Source organism: Belonocnema kinseyi, chromosome 2 (assembly GCF_010883055.1).
Source record: "Belonocnema kinseyi isolate 2016_QV_RU_SX_M_011 chromosome 2, B_treatae_v1, whole genome shotgun sequence".
In the NCBI taxonomy this organism is placed as follows: Eukaryota; Metazoa; Arthropoda; class Insecta; order Hymenoptera; family Cynipidae; genus Belonocnema; species Belonocnema kinseyi.
Genome location: NC_046658.1, coordinates 42,770,288 through 42,781,473, shown reverse-complemented (window position 1 = coordinate 42,781,473; position 11,186 = coordinate 42,770,288). Strand labels below are relative to the sequence as shown.

At 31.2% G+C, this 11,186-nt stretch overlaps 1 protein-coding gene across 2 annotated transcripts in view; it reads left to right on the top strand.

The window, feature by feature from the left end:
- The first annotated feature begins 3,274 nt into the window (after positions 1 to 3,274).
- LOC117167393 overlaps positions 3,275 to 11,186 on the top strand; it is a 23,795-nt gene continuing 15,883 nt past the window's right edge. The window contains exons 1-13 of one of the 2 annotated variants that reach the window (XM_033352286.1): positions 3,275 to 3,412; positions 4,167 to 4,327; positions 5,226 to 5,408; positions 6,074 to 6,287; positions 6,534 to 6,751; positions 6,854 to 7,039; positions 7,145 to 7,295; positions 7,393 to 7,587; positions 8,896 to 8,957; positions 9,060 to 9,227; positions 9,507 to 9,732; positions 9,856 to 10,070; positions 10,386 to 10,577. In XM_033352286.1, the coding sequence (XP_033208177.1) occupies positions 3,391 to 3,412; positions 4,167 to 4,327; positions 5,226 to 5,408; positions 6,074 to 6,287; positions 6,534 to 6,751; positions 6,854 to 7,039; positions 7,145 to 7,295; positions 7,393 to 7,587; positions 8,896 to 8,957; positions 9,060 to 9,227; positions 9,507 to 9,732; positions 9,856 to 10,070; positions 10,386 to 10,577 (2,193 nt within the window). In that variant the 5' untranslated portion in view covers positions 3,275 to 3,390. Of the gene's footprint in view, positions 3,413 to 4,166; positions 4,328 to 5,225; positions 5,409 to 6,073; positions 6,288 to 6,533; positions 6,752 to 6,853; positions 7,040 to 7,144; positions 7,296 to 7,392; positions 7,588 to 8,895; positions 8,958 to 9,044; positions 9,228 to 9,506; positions 9,733 to 9,855; positions 10,071 to 10,385; positions 10,578 to 11,186 lie in introns of both variants that reach the window. The other variant, XM_033352285.1, reaches the window with a different exon arrangement.

Genomic DNA, 11,186 nt, shown 5'->3' with positions numbered 1-11,186 from the left:
ATGTCGCAACCGCTCTCGCCCTACTCCTCTGAAGAACTGCGTGAGACCGTATTTATAGGAGGGCTGAAAACGGGGTGACTGAAAGCGGGAGTTTCGTCTATTATTTATTCTAGTAAAATATACTTTTTTCAATCTGATTTATATTAACCAAAGAATTTTTTAAAGGGTCCATCCCTCCATTAAATGTCTTATAGAAACCTACAGAAATTTTACAAATTCTATATGGCTCTATGTGATTCTATATATCATTTTGTCCATTTTTATAACTTTCTATAAGGCATTTTAAAGAGGGGCTTAAAAACTACGTCACACTGCCCGGGGGTGGGGTACATTTTTTGTGGCAGTTTTTGTCATTGGTGGAGGGGTTAAAGCATATAAATACAGAATTCACATTTTTGCACCTATTCCCGACATTTACCCCATTTCAAACCTTTTCACTTTTTCCTCTGTTTTCAAGGAACTTCTCCTTTTCCTACTTTTTCGCTTAAATTCGAACTGAATACATATAATTCAATTTGAAAATGAATTTCTTTAATTGAAAATTAAACTAATCATTCTTTTAAATGAAAATGTATTGTTTTTAGTTAAAAATCAACTTTTACATTTCTTATTGAGAATTCAATTTTTTAAATTCAACTACTTGGTTTGACATTGAACTACTATGTTGAAAATTAATTTTCTTTTGTTGAAAATTCTACTACATGCGGTTGAAAGTTGATCGACTTTGATAAATATTTATTTAATTGGTTTGAGATTAAGCTATTTTGTTGAAAACTCGTTTTTTCTTTTTTAAATTAATTAATTTAACTTAAAATTTAAATATTAAATTTTTAGATTGAAATTAATTGATTTGGGTTGATAATTCAACCATGTCGTTGAACATTGATGTATTTTATTCAAAATTAGTCTTTTGGTATAAAATTAATAATCTTGATTGGAAATTTAACTACTACTTGGTTAATAATTAAACTACTTTGCTGAAAATTAATTTCATTACATAAAGATCAATCTCTTTGGTCATAAGTTCAACTGAATAGTTAAAAATTAATCTGTTCTTGTAGAGGATTCAACTATTTGGTTGAAAACTTACCTTTAGTTTTTTTACATCATAAAAAGTTCTAATCATTAGTATTGTTCTTTTTAATTGATTCTTAATTAATTAATGATCAATAATTACTAATAATTATTTATGATTATTTATTACAAATTTTTATTATAAAAAACATACATTAAAAATTATAAATAATTATTCTGAAAGATTACGGAGTCAATGGAATGCTACTGAAGCTATAAAAACAATATTATACGGGTAGTAAAGCGAGTGTAAGGTTAAATGGGAAATTGAGTGACTGTTTCGATATTATGCATGGCGTTAGACAAGGATGCGTTATGTTAAATAAACTGAATGCAAGCATGAAGAGTATATAGGCCTCAACTTTAACGCAAATAAAACAAAAAGTATGGTGTTCGTAGGAAAGAACGATAAAACAATATATAACATTGTCTTAAATGATGAGAGGGACGGTAAGATAGATCAGGAGTTCATAATTCTATATTAGTACCGACTGTACTATACGTATTTTTTGAAGATATAGATATTATTGGTCTTTAAAGCACAATATAAAAAATTCGAGTGTACCTCAAGTATACCTTGTCTGATTTCAGTAAATTTTTCACAGATTTAGGGGAACGAGTGTCCACGTGGATTCTAGCCCCCCCCCCCCGTTTCCCCTCGTGGACAAGCGTGGAATTTTGCCATACCCCTCCTCCCCCCTAAACTGTCCACGTGGTGTATGGATGGACCCTTAGTATTTTATGCTGAGAAGGTCACTAGCCTTGAGCAGCGTTGTGATAACCTTGTAGGACATTCAAAAAATAACATTTTTCTTCTGACTTTTTTCATATCGTGCGTTAGTTGGCTTAAAATGTGCATTTTCGTGTTTTTTTAAATTTTGTAAATGCTATAACTCTGATAATTTTTGATTTTATCAAAAAAAGTTATTTGAATAAATTGTTCGTCTTTTCGTATACTATAAATATCCGCGCAGAGAATTTTTGTATCTTAATAAAATTAAACTCATAAATATTCAAAATGCCCTTACTTTTTGAATTTTTATCTGAAATGGCTGGGTTACGAACTTGGCCTTAAGTTTAGGACACTTAAAAAATATACCAATGGCCAATCCAATCTGTCAGTTCTTTTGAAAGTTATCGTGCTAAAGTACTAAAAATCTACAGACGCACTAACTAAAATAGGAAGGAACGAAGGGACAGACAGACAGACACATTAGTAAAAACCTGTTTTTCGGATTCATAGGGTTCAAAAGTTGTGATGAGAATGTGCCCACGCAGCGGGCAGATTTTTTTTCACTGTTTATGATGTTTTTCAAGAATTAAGCAAAAACTACAAATCCTATCAAATAGTGTAAAATAACAAATTTGTAAATCTTTTTCAAATGTACAATTTTTATTAACTAATCTCTTTCCGCATTTTGCATAGTTGAACCACAAAATTTAATTGATTATTTTCCATTATTTTTTTGTGCTGTGGATTTTTCAAAAAAATTCAAAAAGTTGTTATGATAATCTTGTAGGGCGTTCAAAAAGCAATATTTTTCTTCGTGTGACTTTTTTTATAACGTGCGTTATTTGGCTTTAAATGTTCATTTTCTTGTGTTTTTTTGAATTTTGTAAATGCTATAGCTCTGATAATTTTTGATTTTATCAAAAAAAGCCAGGAAAAATTGTTTGTCTTTTTGAATACTATAAATATCCGTGCAGAGAATTTTTGAATCTTGAAAAAAGTAGATTAAAGATATAAAAAACGCGCTCAATTTTGGAATTTTTATCCAAAATGGGTGGCTTACGAACTCGACTTTTTGTTTAGGACACTAAAAAATATACGGAAGGCCAATCCAATCTGTCAATTCTTTCGAAAGTTATCGAGCTAACAAACTGGAAATCTACAGACACACGAACGAACGGACAGACAGACAGGCGGACATTCTTTGATGAGAATGTAAAAATAAAAAATCCAACTCTAACAAAAAATTTACGGAATTTCCAGTTGTGATAAAGGTCGGGAAAGGTTTTTATTTTTAAATAGATGGATTTGATCATTGTTCAAGTTGTGTGTTTTTCCATGATGTATATGGATATATCCCATTCTGTTATACGCTTCTTGTATTTTCCTTTTTTATTTATGATTCTACGTACCGTCGTACCTAGGTATATGAATACCCCACTCGAAAGAACAAGAAGTAACGTCAGTGCCTGTACCAAACCAACCACAGTTGAGCCGGTTTGCTTCGTTACTGAACTCGTCCATGAACTCACTGCGTGGAAAGTTTTTTTTTTTTAATTTCTTCACTTATTTTCCTTATTGTCATCATGTACAATAGCTGTCGTTTCGGTAAGTGATATTAATTAATGAAAATTATTAAACACAGTTCTAATGTCAAACAATGTATCCTTGTTTAAGATTTGTTTATATACTTTTGAAGACATTGCAAACTGTGATTTTATAAATTATTTAGATACTTTGATCCTTCAATAATTATTTTTTTTATGGAACATTATTACACTTTTGCAAATATTATTTCCAATTGCTTCTTTATTGTTATATTCGTAAGAATTATGAATATAGAAAATGTACAGTTAAAAAAATTGTAATTTGAAACCTAGTTTCTGGCACAGCATTCAAGACCCCTGGCGTCTTGAAAAATTAAAGCTAATGGATTTTCAAAATATTTAAATAAAAATCTCGGTATAATTTCGGTTGGTTTATTCGTCTTATGTTAATTTGTGTAATATATTTGAGAGGAATAACTTTTTAATCCAAGTTTGACATTTTTAATGTTAATAATTTTATAGTTGAAAACTAAACAAGTATTCTTTTGACTCGTAGTAATTATCTTTTAAACCCTTAGTCATATGACTATAGTTATTATGTTATTTTATGAAGAAAATTAAAATTCGCTTTCATCACTAGTTCTAAAAATCGTTGGAATTTCCGCCGAGATTTCCACAGCAAACTATAAACTATAATTTTTCCATTTAAATTCAAATAATTACTGCAGACGATACAAATATAGAAATAACTAATAATTATGTTTTGTGAGTTAAAACATTTCCATTATTTACTATCATTATTTATTATTATTTAGGGTGGCAGGCACTGGTTGTCATTATTAGTTTGATCCAAGACAGTATAATTGAGGCTGGTCCAACTGCTGCAAGAAATGCATCAACCATTGATGATGATATTGACGATTTTATTCCTTACCGAGGGGAACGTTTCGATACTTTCGATTGGAATCTTTTCAAAGTAAAAAATTATACATGTTGGAAATATTTTTGATCGCATTATATATACATAATTTTCTTAACAGTGGAAATATATAAATACAATTTTACTCTAATATTTTGTTCTTTAGTTTAGGTAGGCAAGATAAAATCCATTTTTATGGACTTTATAATACTTTCCCGTGCTAGGTTATTCTCGAATCATATTTTTTTTACAGTCAGCAAGATTTAGCTAAAAACTATTAATAAAATCGAAAAATATGTACTGATACTGATGTTAATTGTAAATAATTTTCAAGGCGATGAATAAATTGTTCACAAAAATAATACTATATAAATTATAAAAAACATTTTTATAATGCAATGAGGTTTTACAGAATCTTTTAAAGAATTTAAGGAATGAAACCAGATATAATGATGATATGTGACGTTTTACAAGGAAAGGAACCCACTTTCTCGCGGTCGTAACTTAGAGGTCGTTTAGGAGATGTTGGCGTATTTGCAAACAAAGGTCAAAAGTATCGATTTCGGGGTTTCGAAGGGAAATCATACTTCAATCCATACTATATCACGTGACATGATACTTATGTCCCGGAAGTGACCGGAAGTAGTTAAATTGTATGCCTGAAGAGAAAATAAAGCGCAGTGTAAAAGCATTTTTCTCGAAAAGCGGGTTTTCAAAGTTCCAAGTTGAAAAGACCTCCGGCAATTCGATTTTCTTATAATGTCGAGAATTTACCCGGCTAAAATAGTTCTATACGTAACTTCCTACCGACAAAGTGATTCCTTTCCTTACGGAATATCACATATTATGTTTGCGAATAACAATTGCAACTTTTACCTATATAATTGAATACTAACATACAATCATACTTTTGTTAAATAAACCATTTTAATTACAATTTTTTTCTACCAATTAGGTGATGGCGAAGAAATACTCTGGAAATATGTTGGTGTCGCCTATTTCTGCAAAATTGGCCATGATTTATCTTTATGAGGGTGCACAAGGTCAAACTGCCCAAGAATTGTCAAATGCTATGCATTTGCCAATAAGTAGAGCAGTTACCAGAGACAAGTTTACTTATATTTTAAACTCACTTCAGGCAAGTATGTTTCACTGGATTAATTTTTCAAGACTTGTAATTTTATTCTACATCTAAAAATAGATTTGACATAAGAACTAAATGACTTATATGGGTCAATTATCGAATGACATTGAAATAGATAATAAAATTGTCATCTTTGTCCGATTTGAATGGATTCCCACAATTTGTTCCATCGTCAAATACTGTACTGAAAAATCAAGGTTATTTTAGAATCAGGGCATAAAATGTAGTGTGACAACAAGGGTAACAATGAGAAGGAGAGAGGAGAGGAGTTACGACATTTAAGAATAGTGTAAACACGGCCGGATTTAAGAACTTGCCTCCCCGGGTGGATAACAAAAGTGCCGCCTTTTTTACGAACTATTGACTAAAATTATATAATCTGTCATTGAATGTTGAGAATGATTACCATTCAATCGTAAGTAAGTGTACGTTTTTCTTTAGTCTTTTTTTAATTAAAGAAAAATTCCGTTCCAAATTTGCCGCCCTTCGGAATTTGCCGCCCGGGCCACTGCTCATGTTGCATCTATGGTAAATCCACGTCTGAGTGTAAACAAAGTGCGTGTCGTAGGGTAGTTCTAAATTCAAAAGATTTAAGCCCTGTTTAAGATTGAAAATTGTTAACAGAAATTTTAAACAAATATTGCTCCATTTATTTGCAGGCCAAGAATCCTGATTACTCATTAAATATCGGTACCCGTATGTACATCGATTCTGCAGTACAACTCAGACAAAGATATGCTGCAATCATAAAAATGTTTTACTCTACAGACGTATTGAGCTTAAATTCATCAGACACTCACGCAACTGCTGATAGCATTAATAATTGGGTGAAAAATACAACTGAAAATAATATAGATAAAATGATAGAAGATGGTAAGACCTTATACTTCATATCCACACTTTTTTCCAGTTTCGTATAGTTTCGAGCTATATACTCTTAAATAAAAGAAAATGTTATTTGTTGACCTAAAATATTTTGGATCAATTTCAAGTTTATAAAAATATAATTTAGAAAGTGTTAATAAATAAGAAATTCAATGTAAAAAGTACCTAATGGAGAAAATCTTTTATACATTGAAACCTTTATTGTGTAGTAATAAATTAAATACAAATTTTCAGAAAAAAGTCTACAAGGATCTGTGATGATTGTCGTGAATGCTTTATTTTTCAAAGGAACTTGGGATCGACAACCATTTTCAGAAAAAGCGACTAGAACAGGAAAATTTTATCCAACAGCAACAAGTAGCATTGATGTTCCAATGATGCATTCTTATGGGCGATTTTACTATTCTTCATCAACTGAATTAGATGCTAAGATACTCCGAATTCCTTACTCTGTGCGTCAAAAGTTATTTTTATTTTTCATATTATCTTCTCTCATAAAATTGGAATTTTATATTAATATTATATTAATTTCCAAAATTAAAATATATTTATAGGGTCACAAATACGCAATGTATTTCATTCTACCCAGAAAATCGAGTGCACTGGATTCACTGATTGATAAATTGAATCCCTCTGCTTTTAGCAGGCAAATGTGGCTAATGCAAGATTTATCAATAGCGGTTGGCATTCCAAAATTCAAATTTGATTTCACCAGCCACCTGGAATCCACATTTAGAGAGGTAAAGTGTTTTTATAAAATCTCTCATCCCTATTTTAAATCAATCTTTCATTTTAATTTTCTCAAAACTAGAATTGAATTGAATAATTGAGCACTGATTCTTTAGTTAGGAATTCAAGACATTTTCAAAGGTTCAGCAACTCTCACAGGAATTATCCATACGAACCGCAATTCTCCTCAACTTCTTGTTTCGGATATTTTGCAAAAATCTGGAATCGAAGTGAACGAAAAGGGTACTGCAGCCTACGTTGCAACTGGTTTGTTTTTCTTCTTCTAATTTTCACTCTGAAATATATATTAGAATAATAATTAAGATAAATAAGATGTGTGAATAATTTCATACTTGAATTTCAGAAATTCAAATTTCAAACAAAATTGGAGAAGATGCCTTTATAGCTAATCGTCCATTTATCTTCTACATCGAGGACGAAACAACTGGGACAATTTTGTTCATCGGAAAAATAGAAAACCCTCTTCAAGGAATTGGAAACACAAATATGACACCCAACCTTCCCACGAGATTTGGGGAAGAAATTACGCAGACTAATGGTAATTAATTTCCCATTTGACTAGCCCCTTGAAATTCTCTTTAAATATACGAGAAAATATAATTTTACATCATAATGCAAAAACAGTCATAAAGTACATAGCTTATTGTAAATAAACGATTAAACATATTAATGGTCAAACTGAAGATGAGAGTATTTAGACATAACAAGCCGTTTCATGAATATTTATAAATTATAGATGTATTTGTCAATAAAAGTATTTAAAACTGGTCTAAAAATTGATTCTTTTTTCAACTTTCAATTTTTAAATTTCACATAAAATTACGATCCATTTCGTATGTATTGTGGTTGAAAAATAGAAAATACTACAGTGAACAGTTTTTTTTACATTATAATAATTCTGGGGTTTTCCAATTTTTTAAATTGGAATTTACGTCACATGGCGCTTTTTAAAGTAGAAATAAACATGCGCAAAAGGTTCATTGCTCGGTTGAATCTAATTATTTACAGAATCGCTTAGAGTGCGTGTGTATTAATGGACATGAATGAGCATAAAAGTCACAATTGCATAAGAAGGGGACCTTGCGCGATCTCTTTTATTAGCCATTACAAATTTGCTATTAACTGTTGCGCACAGCTTGTGCGCGCTTCCCAATTCCATAGCGAATGACCAAATAGCTAAACGCGGTACATACTTGATTCCCGCTTCAAGAAAGTGCTGTGCGTGATAATTATCCAGGATGTACAAGTTTCTGTTATTGTTGAGTACTGTTTGTCACACTTCCGCAGGTACGACTGCTTCCTCTTTTGCACAACAGAAATCTAAAAATATACATTTCTGTAAAACGCTGATTTTGAATTTGCGATCTATTTCACGTGTGATATTTTAAATTAAAGACCATATATTATCATCAATACAAATATCATTATAAATTAAAACCATTTTTATGATTTTTTCAATTTAATTTATAATTAATTGCAAATTTATTTGAAATATTTTGTCATGAAAAAAGCGTATAAATTCCGCAACAATAATTTAATTCAAAAAATGTTAATCCTGAAACGATAAATCACACCTAAGAAACCTGTTCCTTGTACGTCCTTGATTTTATAGTTTTTATACTTCCATATGTATAGAAGTGGTTCCGCAGATTTGTTTTGCTTTTGTGATTGATATTGAACATGGAATTCAATTTAGAAGACAAGTAGAAAATGTTATTTTGTTCATCATATTTATGAATTGGACGAATACTTTCACTTTATACCTAGATAGAAATAAAATATTTTATTAACTATGTATTTAATTAATTTTTTTCGTAAATTAATATTTATAAATTAATCATTTTAGTACCACCAGGAGTTCCTGGGGTTGAAGAAAGGTACAATTTTTTCAACATCGAATTATTACAGGTAATTTTCACCATCTTTTGATAAAATGAATGTCATAAGAGTGTGGTACAGTTAATGAATAAATTTTATTGTGTAAATTTAAAATAGGAATTAAATGTGCAGACTGAAGGGAATTTAGTAGTCGCACCTGCTGGTGTCAAAGCAGCGTTAATGACAATTGCAGAAGGAAGTGGCGGACAAACTCAACAACAACTTTTGTCTACTTTAAGATTACCAGTGGATGATTATGGCGTCAGAGATGCTGTGAGACGAACTCTGAGTCCTTTTTCGGTAAATTATTTCTTTTTTTTCATATGAAGTGTAATTTGATATTGAATCTGCACAAAATTATATTTGAAAACAATTATAGAGTTTTAAAATTTTTTTTAAAGTTTGCTTCACTGTAAGTTATAGTTTCTTCTATTAAAGTAGTCTCTTTTCCCATGCTTTTATATAACGTAGCTAATGGCAGGCCAGGTATGACGAATTAATTAATTAATAATAACGAATTGATTTTTGCTTATTTATTAAGTACTTATTAATTTAAAATATATAACTGGAGTTTTTTAGGCATTACAACAAAGTGGAATAAATAATACAGAGATTACTATAGCCACATCTCTTTGGATGGGAAAGAACGTTATGATATCACCAAACTACAAAGAAAATTTAATTAGGCATTATAATAGCCAAGTTTTGCATGTTGATTTTGCGGATTCTGTTAATTCTGCCAAGGCTATCAATGATTGGATCAAGAGGGCAACGAAGAATCATGTCAGTTCTATTGTGGATCCTGGTAATTATTTAATATAATCCTAAGCAAGTGTTTTTCTTCAAAAATTAAGAATTTAGTTTAAAAAAAAAATGATTAAAATGTTCAAAAATCGCACCTTGTCAAGTATTCCAAAATGTTTTTCAGGTGGCCTTAGTCCGGACATTAAAATCATTCTGACTACAGCACTTTATTTCAAAGGAACGTGGCTTTATGCATTTGATAAAAAATCAACACGCTCTCGTTGCTTTCAGACTTTCAATAGTGGCTGTCAAGAAGTCAATATGATGGAAAACTTTGGACAATATAGTTTAGCTTATGTTCCTTCTTTGGACGCTGATGTCATTGAAATCCCTTACACGGTAATTTGAAAAATAAAGATATTCTTCAATTTCATTATAAATATTGAAGCAAATAAATAAGAACTATATATGTCAACAATTAGGCTAAATGAAATTGAATTATTCCAGAAAGTACCCTGAACAAAATGTATGAAAAAAAGCCTTTCGGTAAAAATTGCCTCATTATGACTTTTGATAAGAATCAACTAAGCGTCAGAAAACCGAACTTGCCGAAGTTTCACCAAAGGTCTTTTCCATACATTATGTGTAGGGTCTTTTGACACCTATACCTGGTATTCGTTAAACTATAGGATTTACATTGAATTCAAATTTCAGGGAGGAAAAATCTCACTGATTCTGCTGCTCCCAACTACACAAGGAGAACATGCTTTACATATATTATCAAAGGATCTTTCATATATTCCTGTTTCCGTACTGCTGAAAAGTTTACGAGAAACGGAGGTGCTGTTACAAATTCCAAGATTTAGCATCGAAAATAAATTAGATTTACGACCAGCTCTCGAGCGGGTAAGTTTTATTTTATATTTTGTACATTCTCATCTCAATGAGAAGTTATTGGTTTAATGTAAAAATTGAGTTTCGTGGATTTCATCGAATCTCGATGTTTTCGGAGTCACTGTGTTCTGTGAGTTCTGTGTCGGTCGTACTTGTCGTCGTTGTTGCAGCTTGTAGGCATATGTTAATGGGTTGACCTTTGGCCTGAAAGGAAAGGACAATTTCGTTGTACAGCCAATTTAGACCAACGCTTCTGCCCAAGTGCGAAGTCACATACGGCCTAACCTTGGCCCATAGTCGGCACAAATATTGCCGAAGCTCGGCTGCCATTATCGCGCCAATGACGGAATGATAACTACGGCCTGCACTTGGCAGCCAATGTTTGGCTGCCATTGTCGGCCCAACACTGGGTACTAGTATTGGAACAAACCTAGCTGCCATCGCACAGTGGGGTGAAATCGGAAAATGAGGTTCAAAATGACATTTAGAACGCAATTATGCACCGATTTTAGAATTTTGTTTTTTGAAAAATTCAGAACTAAATTTTTCAGAAAATGGTGAGAGTAGATTTTTTATTTTTTTGTTTATTTAATTTTTATTTTAATGCAAACATCGAAAAAA